This window comes from Poecilia mexicana, unplaced genomic scaffold (genome assembly GCF_051168715.1).
Source record: "Poecilia mexicana isolate PSO_F unplaced genomic scaffold, ASM5116871v1 scaffold_1, whole genome shotgun sequence".
Classification (NCBI taxonomy): Eukaryota; Metazoa; Chordata; class Actinopteri; order Cyprinodontiformes; family Poeciliidae; genus Poecilia; species Poecilia mexicana.
This window is the reverse complement of record NW_028263370.1, coordinates 13,976,948-13,992,325: the sequence shown is the minus strand read 5'-3', so window position 1 is coordinate 13,992,325 and position 15,378 is coordinate 13,976,948. Positions and strand designations below refer to the sequence as shown.

General features: G+C 38.6%; 1 protein-coding gene across 1 annotated transcript in view; it reads right to left on the bottom strand.

Moving 5' to 3' along the window:
- The window catches only part of grin2bb (glutamate receptor, ionotropic, N-methyl D-aspartate 2B, genome duplicate b), an 82,574-nt gene extending 81,619 nt beyond the window's left edge, over positions 1 to 955 (bottom strand). Inside the window, exon 1 of the mRNA XM_088007526.1 lies at positions 290 to 955. Within this exon, the coding sequence (XP_087863652.1) occupies positions 290 to 955 (666 nt within the window). The remainder of the gene's footprint in view (positions 1 to 289) is intronic.
- Positions 956 to 15,378: the final 14,423 nt, after the last annotated feature.

The following is a 15,378-nucleotide window of genomic DNA, read 5'->3' as shown; positions in this document are numbered from 1 at the left end:
CTGTGAGTCCTTTAAAGGTTGAGTCGAGCCATTGTCTGGAAGCTCAGTGTGACGTCAATTAACAGGGAAAAAAAAAATCGATCTGTCAAAAGGCTGCAAAGGAATGAGGGCCAACGGCGGAGGGCAGGCCTACCTCCTCGATTTAAAACGGACCATTTGGGCTGATCCACCTGTTCAAACTGCTGAAGCTGACAGGATACCACAACTTGTTGAGAATTGTTAGATTTACACGAGCAGGAATTATTCTCTTTTGAAAATGAACTCCACATAAAATTGCTCGGCTTCTTACCTTGGCAGCCATGACCATGGAGGACCCCCCTCGAATCCCCAGGATGGGAATGTGTGTCTGAGCAGAGATGAAGTCCAGGATCTGAGCGATGGCCTCCTGGTCCGTGTCGTCACCAAACACTACGCCTTGTAGAGAGTTCCTCATCATCTGCGCACAGATCCGGTTAATGATGCTCTTCGGGTCCGTCTCGTTCATGGTGACCACCTCGACTTTAGGGGGATAAGGGATGTGGAGGAAGTCCTCTTTCTCAAGTCCTGCACCAAGGGTTACTTCGCTGGAGTTGCCCACCAGGATGACGGCAATGCTGAGCGAGCTGATCAGTTTGGGGGCGTTAGGAGGAAGTGCTGGCAAACCCGGAGAGTAATGAGGAGGGATAACAGCGCCCCTCTGGTTTCCGCCTCCTCTCTGACCTCCTTGTCCACCTGGGGAACCTCCAGGCCCCGTTCCTGGCCCCCCAACTCTCCGGGGTTCGCAGATGGGCAACAGGAGTATGGAGAGTAGGAGCAGAGACAAGGACAAGGAGAGAAAGGGCAGGGTGAGCCGTGGCTGGCGTTGAGAGCGATGGCACGACTGGTCCGAAGGAGGAGGAGAGTGCCGAGTTGAGGAGGGAGACACCAAACACTTGTCCTGAAGATGGGAGGGAGAATGGTGGAGGCTGACAAGCATCGTGGAGAATTGTAAATGCCGTCCCTGTATGGAAAGAAGAGAGACACAGTTAAGATCTGGGAAACTTTTTCTCGATGCAGGGAAAGCAATCAATTGGCCACTGGACCTTTCTGAGGTTTTTGAAACGGCTCATTTTCCAAACACCAAAAAACATTAACTTATTGTCCATAAAGTGCTTGAGCTGTTTTTAGGAGCAGTAGAGAGCCAAATGGAAGTACAAAAACATGTGAATTTTGGATAAAAGCCCCCCTTCAAAAGCTGATGTCTGAAGAGTGACGTATCACAAAGTGAAAGGTTTTGCTCCTGTATGGGACCAAGATACAATCAGCAACACAGTGAAACATGCTAATTTGAAAGTAAACACTGCAAGCGAAATATAATACTGTCCATCTACTGTTGGAGATTTGGTGGGAAGCTGTAGCTGGTGCAATCAATACGGGGGACAGTGGTGGTTCAGGTTAGCTCAGGGGTGGGCAATCCTGGTCCTCGAGGGCCGGTGTCCTGCAACTCTTCAATGTCTCCTTGGCCCAACACACCTGGATCCAATAACTGAATCACCTCCTCAGTGCAGTCAAGTTCTCCAGAGTCCTGCTAATGACTTCATTATTTGACTCAGGTGTGTTGAAGTAGAGACACATCTAAAAGTTGCAGGAGACCGGCCCTCGAGGCCTGGAGTTGCCCACCCCTGGGTTAGCTACATTAGCAGATAAGGAACAGAAATTACAAAACAGAATACCTGAAAATTACACCGTACTTTTCAAGTGTAAAAGACATTTCTCTCATATATAAAGCCACAAAACTTAAACTATATACAAGTAAAAACAAAAATTAAACACAAAAGATCAAATTATTAAAAAAAAAAAGAGAATATTTTAACTGTGTATTTTGTCTTAGTTTAATATAAGGGTCAGACACACAACTGACTCTTATGGCTCAGTATCAAACTACACAGTGAGAGGGACTTCCTTTCACAGAGCGTCAACCAGCAACACTAAATCCATTGTGGGCTGGATGTGTGAGTCAGTTTTGATAGAGTCAGGGTAGTACTGGGTGCGTTTTGACAGATTGACAGCCTCAAAGCGCCATGAACTCGTTGCCGGGCTAAGTGACCATTAGACACTCCAACAGAGCTGCGCTGAGATTCTCACTCGTTTTTTCTTCCTCCTTCTTCTCTCCCACTTCCACATTACTTTCACTGCTTTTCTGCCCCTAGAAAACTGTTGACTCTTCCATTTTTAGTTTGACATTAAAATAGGTTTTAGCTAGTAGCTACGAGTAAGACCAACACGCTTTCATGTTGTGACTGTCCTGGGAAGTTAAAATAATAATTAAAAAAAAACATACAAGTTAAAAAAGAAAAGGCAAAAACTCTCACTACGACTAATATTGTGGTATTGCAGGTTCTGTAGCCTGCAAAGCGCAGAAATACAAAATGACTTCAAGACTTACATAAATCCAGTGCTGTCTGCAATACAAAAATATTATTTCTTTGCACAGTTAAATCATGTTTAGGTTTTGATGCAGAATAAGGATTTTTATTTTGAACGAAGAAAGCAGCTGTGAAATATGATGGTGGGAGTGTTTTAGTTTGTGACTCCTTATTCAAGGAGCTTGCAACAAATAAATTAATGGCTATTAGAGACCATCCATGGCACTTCTATAATATATTGACTCAGGAATGCTGAATACCAATGCACAAGGCACTTTTGATTTTAGTTCTTTATGTTACTTCGCCTTTCTTTAATCAGGTGAGACGACTTAAGAGACAAATTATTGTTTGCAACGATCTGGTCTAGAAGTGGCAGCAAAACAAATTATAAAAATACAAACATATTACAAAAGCATATTAATACAACATGGGCATATTTTCATACATAATACATTCAAAAGAAATCCCAAAGAAGTGAAAAATCAAGCCTGACTGGCATAGGCGTAGGAAGCGGGGGGGACGGGGGGGACATGTCCCCCCCAATATTGAAGAGAGCCACATTCGTCCCCCCCAATAATTTCTCTGCTGTTGCGAAGAATTTTAAAATCTTCCACTCGCGTGCTTTTATTTTGAAGGCGCACAACAGCGCATTCAGCGGAGCGCTTCCTCCCCCTCCCCCCTCTGAACGGCTCAGAGTAAAGGCAGCAGCAGACGGAGTCAGAGAAACTCCGTTTGAAGGAGGTAAACTGTCTGTCAGGAATGTTGCCATGAATATCGCTTGTTTATAACATCTTGTTGTCAGTTTACTTTCATATATAGAACTAAATCTTTTAGGTTAAGCCGTTTTAATTCTGGGATAGTCACATGTCCAAAATTTTACTGCTAACTTTGTTTAAAAGTTAGCTAGTCTAGTCACAATGATTTAGAATGAGACTGAAACAGCAACGAAATTAGCCTTTTTATTATTTAAAGTGAGCAACATCTGATCATACTCGACCACTTAACGTGTAATTATATATTATATTATACTATATTATATTATATTATATTATTTAGATATTTAGGAGAACAGCAGTGCTAGAATGATGTTGAAGAAAGGTGAAGAAGCTCTGGTGTGATCTTCATTTAGTTTACTGAAATATGTATTAACTGTTTTTAATTTTTAAATAAGCTAAACTATTTTATTATGAGAGGAGCAGATCAGGGAAGACATAAGAGAGCCAGGTGGAGTTTCAGTGTAAAGATATAAAAATTATATTAATTAATTATATTAAAATTATATTAATTACAGGAGACAATAAAAAAAGTGCTTGAGGAGAGGTTTAAAGATAAATTAGTGAAAATTTTTGCTACACAGTAAATAGAGTTGAGATGTATAATAATGCATACATCTGAAAATTAAGTTGTTTAAATTCTCATTCTGTATGATAAAAACATTTTTTTATATATTTAGTTCACATTCTGACGCTGTACATTACTGTAGTGTCTGTTGTAAATACATGAATCCATGCAGGAACATCAGGCTGCAGAGAGTCAGAGGGAGGCAGAGACAGAAACACATATCTGTAGATATTTTAGTTAAATGTTTGCGGCTGAAAATGACAGGAGAAAAAAAACATTTAGTCTTTTTGCTTCAGTGTTTTTCATGGATCTTTAGTAAGTTACTGAATGCAGAGCTGGAAAGTGAGACTGAGTTAACAGTGAGGAGCTAAGGTATCTGTTAGACATGAAAAGTATAATTTTTATTTATTTTGTAGATCAAACTGTTGCACTGATGTAGAGAGATGTTCAAGAAGAACAAAACTTGTTTAGATTTTGTTTTTGTTGGTCAAACTGCTGTATTGAGTTTAAAACTGCGGAGTCGTATTTTATGAGCTGTTTTTACTTTGGTTTTAGAAAGAGGTAGAACCAGTTCAATTACCAGTCAATTTATATCAATGCATTTTGACCAATAATCAAATGTCTTTTGACCAATAAAATATATCAGAATCTGGTAGCCTGTCTGTGCTACCATAATATTTAGCTTGCCAGTTGTGAGGCAAATGCTAAAGTGAGTGTTCATCCTGGAATGACGGTCATTGTACTATGCATAACTTTAATCTGATTATTGGATTGTAAATAGTAACATGTTAGAATACTTGTTACTGAAACAAGGGTCAGATTAGAGTAACGCGTTACTGATGTGTTGATGGCATCAGGCACGTGCAGAGGGAGGGGCTGGGGGGGCTTGAGCACCTGCCCCTTTTGCTCCTTGCCCCCAAGTGCCCTTTTGGTCAAACTTTTTTTTTTTGGTCTTATTTTCTAAGCCCTCTTCTGACACATAATAACGTACTAAAATTATTTGTTGTTTACATTTTTAATAGTTTAGTTCTGTAAAGACAAAATATGTCTGGTGGTTTAGCTCTGATTTACATATCCTGCTAAACTGCGGGTTTGAATATGGCAATACTTTCTTATAACAAAATAGACCTGCAGAAAGAAATTACTAATAAAATATCTTACATATGCATAGTTGTATGGTCTTTTCCTTAGCTTTGATTGTGTATCTCACAATTTTGTAAATTATCATTGTTTATTAAACTCTGAAAGGTGTGAGGCTTTGTTAATATTCTGTCCTAGAATGCGGTGAGATGTACCCTTTTTTTTGAGCACCTGCCCCTTTAGTGGTCCCTGCACGGCCCTGGATGGCATAATTGTTTGACAATTCTGCTCAAGCTATTTACTGATCTGTCAGGTTTCCGATATGCGTCCCCCCCAATGACAGACTCGTTCCTACGCCCTTGCTGACTGGTTATTGAAGGTATTTGTAAAAAAAAAAAAAACAAAAAAAAAAAAAAAAACATTTTAAAACCACTGGACCACTTTGTATGATGGAAGTAAAACATGTAATTGTAATACTCTTACTATATTTTGCAACGTCAATATCAATCATGATTATCTCACTGTTGTTTTACTTTAACGCTATGCAAAGTCTCCATCACTCTCTGTGAACAAAAGCATCTCAGCTACTAAAAATCTCATCAGGCGAGAGCATAGTGGGTATACAACTGGCCAAATACATTATGGAAATGTAGTGAATGATATTTTGACAATTATCACATTGCGTAATTTTAAATATTGTGTCCAAGTACTCCTTTACTTGCAATACTGCATGTACTGATAATGGGAAGGAAGTTTACACTCAATATATTGTGCAGCTCTACTATTTTGCAGTGCTTTGTGTTGGTTCACTCCATCAAATCCAGATAAAACGCACTGAAATTTGTTCTTTGAGTTGGGTAAAATGTTACTGAGCACACTAATGTCGATATTAAAGCATCCCTTCAATAAAGTTTGTCTGAAATTTCCAATGCATCACCCTCTAGAATCACTTCTCCCTCCAAACCCCTAAGATCGATACGCTGCTCCTTGAAGTCGACTGATTACCTATTATTTACTATTACTTTAATCATTTACAGCTCTTCACTGCACACAGACTAAAAGGGAGACGGGAGGAGGAGATGGTGGAGGAAGAACATAGGAAAAAGATGAAAAGATGTAAGCAGGGATAGGTGACAAGCAGAGAAATATACAATTAGTCATAGTCTGAACCAAAAGTTAACTGGGGGAGCGACAGATTGGGCCACAATTCCTGCAGAGCTATACATGAGACATCTTAATAAAACTAAGTTCATGCTCTAATTCTAAATTAAGCATGCAGCAGCATTTGAGAAAAGAGGTAAATAAAATGCAGGTCTCATTTGCAGAGCTAATCCATACATTTAAAGTTCAAGGGACCCAAAAATAAATAGGTCAGGTTGTTACGAGAAAAAAAAAGAGAGCAAATGTGGGAAAAGGGGCAAGAGATGAGTGGAGAGTCCGAACAGTGTGGAGGAGACCTGATCTCCACATAAAAAGAAAACCTGTCTCTCAAAAAGGTCTAATTACCAGTGGTTTGTCAGGCTTAATTGCAGGTGCACATGCTAATTGTAAACGAGCTGAGTTCTCCACGAGGACGGCAAAGAAGAAGAAAAGGCGCAAAGGAGGAGGAAGCGAGTGGGAGGAAGGCAGCAGAGAAAAGAGGAGAGGAGAGCAAAGAATAAATAGAGACATACACAAAAGAGATGGAGGTGGAGGAAGGAACAGCAATAAGGAACCCAGCGGAGGGAGGGAAGGGTAGGGAAGGAGAGCAAAAAGCAGGAACTGTGAAGAAGAAACGCAAGGAGGAAAGATGTGATTAATACGAGAGGATGGAAAAAAAGAGGAAAAATGGTGGGGGGCGAGCTTAAAAGGGAGGGAAAACGGGAGAAAAAAAAAGTGAGAAAGGCCACAATTCATGGTGTTGATGAATAAAAGAGAAGCTGATGAATCCACTCAGAGAGAGCAGCTGAGGGAAACTGTTAGAAAAAAAAAATCTTTTTAAAATCACGCAAGGAGTGTGACAGCGGACGAGGCAGCGCAGAAAGGCTCATCAGGATATAACAGCAGTGCTTGGTTTCCATAGTAACACTTCAAAAATGCCTCCACATAACACCCTGATGGACAGGAGGATGCACAAAACTCAAGTTCTGCAGTGAACAACGCGCCTTCTGCCAAATAACAGCACAACATCCACTTCTAACCGCGTGCGGTGTCACCGCTCGCCGACAGAAATAAAGATGCTCGTAAACGCAAGATAAATAGAGCAGGCATGTACGCGGACACCCACGTACACATGTGTGAGGTGAGTTAATAGACTCCCCGCAGATGGAGATGATCTCCGCCTTTTGGTGTACTTCGCATTAAAAATTCATAATCCAACATGGCTACGGGCAAATAAACAGGAGCAACACAATGGAAGGAGCAGCCATTCAACAAAGCTGCTCAGACCTTCATGCATCATCAGCGCTGCCGTTGCCAAGCCCTAACCAGTTTAATGACATTTCAATACACAACGTCAAGAGTGGATTATTTACTCCCGGAGAACTGAATCCAGGGTGGCGAGTACATATGTGCTCTTAAGTATCCATTACTGCACTTACACGGCAATTACAACAACATATGCGGCGCGCAGAGAACATGGGCGAGTGGTAATAAGTGGCTACACAAAAACACTCCCTGAGTGTCCGTGTCTTGTACCCGGTAATTTGCAGCAGGCGGAGTAGCCGGGCGCTCGGTAAAGACACAAGCATGAGCACAAACGCAGCAGTTCAAATCAGCTGAGAGCTGTTATCCACGCGTTCAGATGCCTGGTCCATCCTGATTGGGCCTCGCCACACTCTAGATACCCATACATCCAGCAGCACACACAAACATACCAAGGGTTTAACAAGAATGCAGCACCATGTGGGCTGCATGGCAGTAATGCTGATGGGTTAGTCATTTTCTTTTCAGTGTTTTTGAAAAAGCACAGGTTGAGAACAACACACTCATCTAAATGGTTGACTTTTAGCATTTTGTCTTGTTGCAACAAACTTCAGCGGATTTCATTCGGATTAGCCAGAACAAAGTAGGCTGTCGTTTATGAAGGCGGACGAAAATGATAAAAGGCTCTCAAAGATTGTTTTACAAAAATCTGAAAAGTGAGGCGTGCATATGTTTTCCTCACCCCTGAGTCATTTTTTTGTAGAACCAACTATTACTGCAGTCGCAGCCACTAACATTTTGGGGAATGTCCCTACCAGTATTGCTCACCCAGAAGCTGAATTTTCTCTTTGCCAGATTCTGTGGAGGTTTGCAAAGAACAATTTTCAATTTGGATTCAGGTCTAGATTTTGACTAGATCATTTTAACACATTTAATCTAAGTGATTCTGAGGCTGTTCAGTTCCAACACTGAAGAAGACGGCTTTATTGGTTTAAGCACACAGGAGGAAAATAAAGACAGCAATAAATGATTTTTCCTGGTAGGCTAATGTATCTTTGTTTTTTAGCAGCCATGTTTCAGGCACTGTTTGGAAATAGCATTTACTTTACATATTTGTGTAAGTCAGCGGTACTTATTTCACCAAGTTAAAAAAGGCTTTCTGTGCACCATCTTCTGTGTAAATATCTTATGTTAAAACATGGACACCTGTAGCTTATTCACAGATGCAGCTTATATAAACAATTATGTTTTTCTCTTTAAGTGAGTGGCATTCAGGTGCGTTCAATAGTCTGGAAATTACAGTACGTTTGCACGGAATTGTAGCTTTCTCTCTTGTTTTGGTTGCTATATAGAAACTATTGAGACAAGCAGATATGGATGGATCGCAAGTATAAATAGCATTAATTAAAGTAAATGATTTCCTATATATAATGACCAATTAGTTGACGTCTCAAGGCAATTGTTTGTACTGGACATCAATTAGGTGTATAAGACTAAGTAAAATATGTCATTCTCCTTCCACTTAACCGTTTTTGCACTGCTTAATGTTGGTCTACCAAATCAAATCTTAACAAAACACATTGAAGTGGTTGTATTGAGGCAAAATATAAGAGTTCAAGGGGGACGAATACTTTTTCAAGGCCCTGCAACAACTTGCAATAACAAATTCATATGGAGTAAAACTGCAGAGCCTATAAGCAACACATGCATGCATGCAGGGCATCATTATCAGACTCTGCAGCATCCCTCAGGATCTGATGTGGTGGGCTGCACTGAATACTGTTTGAAAGGTATTACGCTTAACCTAATCCGACAGCCATGTCTGTTAAGGAGCCCATGTCTATTCAGTGGGTGGTCAGTCACAGGTGAGAATGGCACTTGTGTAATCTCCATTGAAAAACTCTGTAAACGAGACATCACTTATCAAATCATACCACACATTGTGTTTTAATGAACTGAACATCTTCAATGAATGCATACTATGACGTGACAACCTCCATATTGTACGGATATCCCCTGAGGAAACGCCCCACTGGCTGACTGATGTCGTACATTTCTGGTTAGTGTCCCTACTCCAAAATATCATCTATAATTCATAATTGTACTGGACTTTACTTATTCGAGGGGCCACAAAACCAGTAGCTCGGTAACGGCTTCACGTATTTCATATTTTATTTTCGCTGACAGACAGCAGTATTGGTTCACATTAAAGTGCCAGTTTGGAAATGCAGAAGTGACCAAACCAACGCTTTCCAATCGCAGCAGCAGCTTCAGTCTCAAACCAGGTGCAATTTTTGTCATATGTTTTAGTACATTTTGTAAATACCCACTGACTAGTATTTAGTGCTTGATTCAAATCAAGCTTTATAGTTTGAAACCAACACCTTTTGCACTGAAAAGCCCCAAAGCACCTGTTATGTATTGATGAATGAGCCAATGAATATCCAGAGACACAGAAGTTTAAACTGACTGAAGTCTCACCTGAAGTCTTAAAGGCGACCTACTATGTTTTCTTGAACAGGTTAGGATAGCTCTATGAACTATACATAACATGTTCAACATCATTCTTAGATAAGATTTTAGTCTGCTCATTTCTGCCTATTGTGAGCTCTTTACAGAACAAGATGTTTTGGAGCCTCTTGTCACTTTAAATCCAAATAAGCTGCTGGCCACGTCCTCCAACTCAACATGAAAGTGGCTGCATATAGAACTCTGATTATACAACTGTATATCTCTGAAAATAAGATGTAGAGCCTCCTGTACAACTAACAAGAATGCGACAAGTGGTTTCTGGATGGTAAGTAAACAACAAAACGTGTCTCTTCCTGCAGCCATTGTACAGTGCATAGAGCGCCAAAATCAAACATGCTGGAGTTCCACTTGGGTTGCTAGGCAACGGGCGAAGCTCCTCTAGGGTTGCCAGGTAATGACGCAGTATCCTTCAATTATGACTTAATCGGGAGGTTTTTGAAATGGCTCATTTTCCAGATATCACAAAATATGAACTAGTTGCCAGAAATAGCTGGGTGGTTCTTTTTTGGCCACAGACTGTTTTTAGAAGCAGTTGAGACCCAAATGGAAGTAGAAAAAATGTAAAGTGAGAATTTTACACCGTAGGTTCCCTTTTAAGTGCGTCAGGTGCAGAGCGTGTCACATTGTGTGTATCTAAATGAAGTTCATATGAGGCTAATATTGTATGATGCATACAATATTATATGTCGGTTGTAAACTGTCCCTCTGAGGAGGGATGCAAACTTCTGGGAATGTTCAATGTTGGAAACATTCTGTGTAAAAGAGCAGGAATTAACAAGAATTTATGGGTGTAAACAAGAATACATCCGAAATTACTAAAGGTTAGCACGCAACAGGGAATTTAAATGTAGTTGGCCCAACAACCAGATTTAATGCATGTACACTTCAGAGTTTTTAAAGCTGTTCCTCAATCAAAAACACACAGCACACTGCTTCCTGCACCAGTATTGAGGTCATGCCCCCTACAGGCACCGTGTATTCCTCCATCACATCCACAGATTATTTCTACCGAGGCTACACTTCTGAGCCCAGGGCAACAAATTACTGAATCTTCACCTCTGAGTCTGTAAACCACATAAAATGGGAGACATTTAGATGACGTAACTGAGTAGGTACATGCATTTTATTTAAGTTATTATGGTTCAACTAGTAAATGTCAGGAAGATTTTTGGATAAACAAAAATATTTTTTTATATTTGTGGTTGGATGTGATGCTGCCCCTAATTTCCAGTTATTTCTAATAAATTATCAATAATTACCAAAGTTTTGATAGAAAGTTTCTATTCCTATTTGGACTAACTTAAGCCTAGGCTTGGGAAGCTTCTGGGATGTTGTCAGTAATGTACCAAACATTTTCCAACCCTTCTCAATCCTGTATGTCCATTATGTTACATTATTTAAATGTTAAACACAATTACACTACCAATTACAGTACTGCAAGCAATACATTTCTTAAGGAAAATATATTTTCCTGACATATCTAGCTTATTACTCAGTTACTATTTGCATGAATGCTATTAAGACCCTCTTGCTCTTTACATTTAGGGTTAAATTCATTTGTCATTTTAACTCAAGACTAAACTCACCTGCTTAACTAAATTTTCAATTTCAGCTTGTGTTATTTTTTAATGTTCAGACTTTTCTTCAACTTAATTCAAGTAGGTTTTTTGCTAATCTATGTTTTTAGCTAATTCCTCGAGTTCTCCAGGTGTTTATTCCTGCTTAAAATACTTCCACACTCAGACTCACTTTTGCATTTTCTTCAATCTTTTTATCACATTTCTAGTCAAATTTTAAACCCTCCTAATATTTTTGCACATTTTTACAGTGAAGTTTTAATTCTGTAAAGGGATCTTCTTCACTTTTTCACATTTTTCAAGCACATCATACAAGACCTATACATTTATTAGAAATTTATGTAGTTTCGGTTTCAATGATTTGGACAGCGGCGAAGCAATTCATTCATTAAAGTCAGTAAACATAAGACAACAGAGTGTCAGCCTGCAACCTTTCAGCAGGGACACCAATATATCACAGCACACAGGACCAAGGCTGCCTTCACTCACTAGAATATTAATGTGGAACATGGGTTAAGCATAGAGAGAAAGTGGGATAAGCACTTTGTGTCTGCGGTTTCCAACTGATAAGTCCTCCAGCTACAATCCAGTATAGATTTGTCACAGTTCAAAAGGAGCTCTTGTCACATGGCAGAGGCAGCAGCAGTGAGTCCAGGGTTCGGTCAGTGTTTGTAACTCAATGTGGGCTTTTTTTTTTTTTTTGAATTTCTTTGAATTTTTTTGAAGCACCTCCACATTTTATAAAAGTGTGAGCTGCATAGAAATCAGAGAAAATGATCAGCTTGATCAGTGCTGTCTGGTAACTGGCTGATTGGAAAGGTCTAGTCTAGACCCAAAGTGAGTTATTGGTAACACTTTATTTGAAGGGGGCTGAATAAGTCTGTCATGACACTTCCATAAACATGACATAACATCTGTCATAAACATGAATTAGCCTTCATGAATATTTATGACTGTTGTCATAAAGCGTCATTCGGTAAATTATGACATTTTTAATACAAAGTTGACATTATTCAAAATGTCTTTGTTATGACAACTTGACATTAACCAAGAAATCATTGCTGATATAAATTTGTTATAAAATTATTACTGATTACACTTTAAAAATTAGGTAACTTTATGTTATTAAAGGTAAAGTTTAAACAGTAATGATTTCCTGGTTAATGACAAGTTGTCATAACAAAGACATTTTGAATAATGTCAACTTTGTATTAAAAGTGTCATAATTTACCGAATGACGCTTTATGACAACAGTCATAAATATTCATGAAGACTTATTCATGCTCATGACAGGTGTTATGTCATGTTTATGGAAGTGTCATGACAGTCTTATTCAACCCCTTTCAAATAAAGTGTTACCGAGTTATTCTCATAAGTCAGAGGAAACAAATACATTTAAGAAGATGTTTACATTTTCATGACATATGGAGACATGAGTGGTTCATTCAGACCGTGAGAGAGGAAGAGAGAACAAGACGTTCAGCAGATAACAGGAAGGCAGAACAAATTGGGAGCCTTTTGGAAACCTAAGTTGTGACACAGTTAGGGGAGGGCAATATGAATTTAGAATTTTGTTACCATATTTTGCAGTTGTGATAACAATAATAGCGATGATGAAAGCAACTATTTGTCATTTTAGGTCTTCAATAATATTTCTATTTGAAAAGAGCTTCATCAGGACGCTACTTAATTTAAAAAAAAAGTGTGACTTTTATCACTGAACTGCACATAAAGAATTTATTTAATCATATTTTGAATTTACTATTTATTGATACTCCTGTGGAAAGAACAGTGGAGGAAACAGCAAAAGTAACATTTCAGTTAGTTTTTCTTTTTTTAACTAAAGTTTATTGTGACAATAAAGAAAATTCTCATCATAAAATCAAATTTTTCACAATAAACACTACAATAAATGCCCAACCCTGGATACAGTACGACATTTTATAGATAATAAATGCTGAAGCAGCCATTTTAGTAAAGCTTATCCAGCTCATGGCTATCACAACATGCCAAAGATGATATAGAATGTCAATAACACATTTATTCCGTGTTGTTTTTTGGTTTGAACATTCAAAGTTTTTTTTTTTTTAGTTTTTTTTTATTGAGATTAGAGCTCAGTTACAAAATTTTGACTAGTGCATCTCTACTAATAAATCCTGCCAGCTTACTAATAAGAGAATCAATGCATTAGTTGTACATTATTGTCATTGTGCAAAGGTATGTTAATGATCTAAATGTTGATGCTATTTCAGAATGTTTTAGTGTCTTTTTTGTCTTCTTTTGCTCCCAAATGTCAAACCAATTCAGGGGGTATAATCAGTACCAAAATAACTGCAATAATTTGAAAGAACGCTATTAATATTAAACTGTCAGTCAGTGCTGCGAGTCACACTGTTGTGTTCAGACAGGTAATCAGACATCCTACGGTGATAATGACTCCCCTGCAGAAGTGGTGGAAACCAGCATAACTTTTATTTACACTTTGTCTAATTATTCAAGTCATGCTTACAAAGTCAAATATCAGTTTCAGGTGAACTTTAGCTGCTAAGTACACGGCCTCTCTCTGAGTCATGATTATGCGACACTGTGCAAACTGTGAGCTTTTGCACACTTTAGCAGCCACCGGCTGATTTTTATTAAAGACTTTTTTTCCACTATCAACAAATCCCTGCAGACAGTATTAGTCCATTATTGTTCATCTCTTTCTCACCTTCATACCAGAGTGTTGGCAGCCCCTGCGTTTCACGCATTCCTCACAAAGTCAAACACTCAATAAACATGCAAATGTCCCAAATGATGTTTTGAGTATTGTGACATAAAGACAAAATAATGTCCCCTGCACAATCAATTGTTGTTTTTTTTTTCAAATCTTGTTTATTTGGAGGAGAGTTTCTTTTTTTTTCAGATAGAAATTAGGATTTTTTTTTTTGTGCTCTAATGAATCACTTTTTATTTTTATTTTTTTACCATAATAAAGAAACCTATTTCTAGCAGCACTTTCTGGGTAAGCTATTTATTTACACAGAAGCAAAATTAGTCAATGAGACGCATACAGGTCAGGAAGAGCCAGACAAGTATTCAACCTGCCATCACATGAATGCAAACATGTAACATTATGTAATGTGCTATAAAGTCTTCATCCCTTTGAACGTTTCACTCTTTTTATTGCTGTTGCAAATCAATTCTGATCAAAGGAGAACATTTATTTTCCAACAAGACACTGATCCAAAGCATCAAAGAAATAGTTTGAAGACAACAATGTGGATATTCTGGAGTGGTCTAGTCAAAGAGACCGATCCACGCGGTCCCAATCTGTGTGAATAGATTGGCACAATGATTGTGTCAATCTGTGTGTGCATTTACCTAATACTGACCCGAAGGGGGTGAATATTTATACGATTACTTTCTTCACTAACTTTATTTCATTGTCATTATTTTATAGAAACCAATTTTCACAATAAAGTTGTTTTTGTCAATGTATTAGTCAAAAACGCCAAATTTTGTTGACTTGTGAAAGCGACAAAACAGGAAAAAACATCCAAAGAACTGAATACTTTTTATAGGCATGGTAAGACGTCCCTTTTATGGATTAAGCAGCACCTTTACAGAATCGGTCGCAGTAAGGAAAAAAAAAATTACCACTTTACTGAAGTGCCTCTTGGATATTTCATTAAGTGCAGTTTAGTCTGGTCAAGATCCCCCTCTCTACTATTTGTGCATATAATGATGTCAAAGAGAGGCTTCCTTAAGATAATGCTATATTGTCTCTTTGTGGCAGGCCAAGAAACTGACTGAGCGTGCTCAGGCATACAGATGGCCGCAGAAGTGCAATGCATACATATATGCACAAGTAAAAGCTCCATGGCGAAAAGGCCAGGAATTAAGAAAAATACTTGGACAAAGAAAAAGCCAACTGCCCCCCAGGGTCTTCATTATTTTACAGAAGTCCTGTATTCCACTGAAGTTTAATCTCATTTCCTGGACTTAATTCAGCAGCGATATAACATGTTCCTCTGTACAGATATGCTGCAGTTGACTGAGCTTTAATAGTCCTAGAGAGC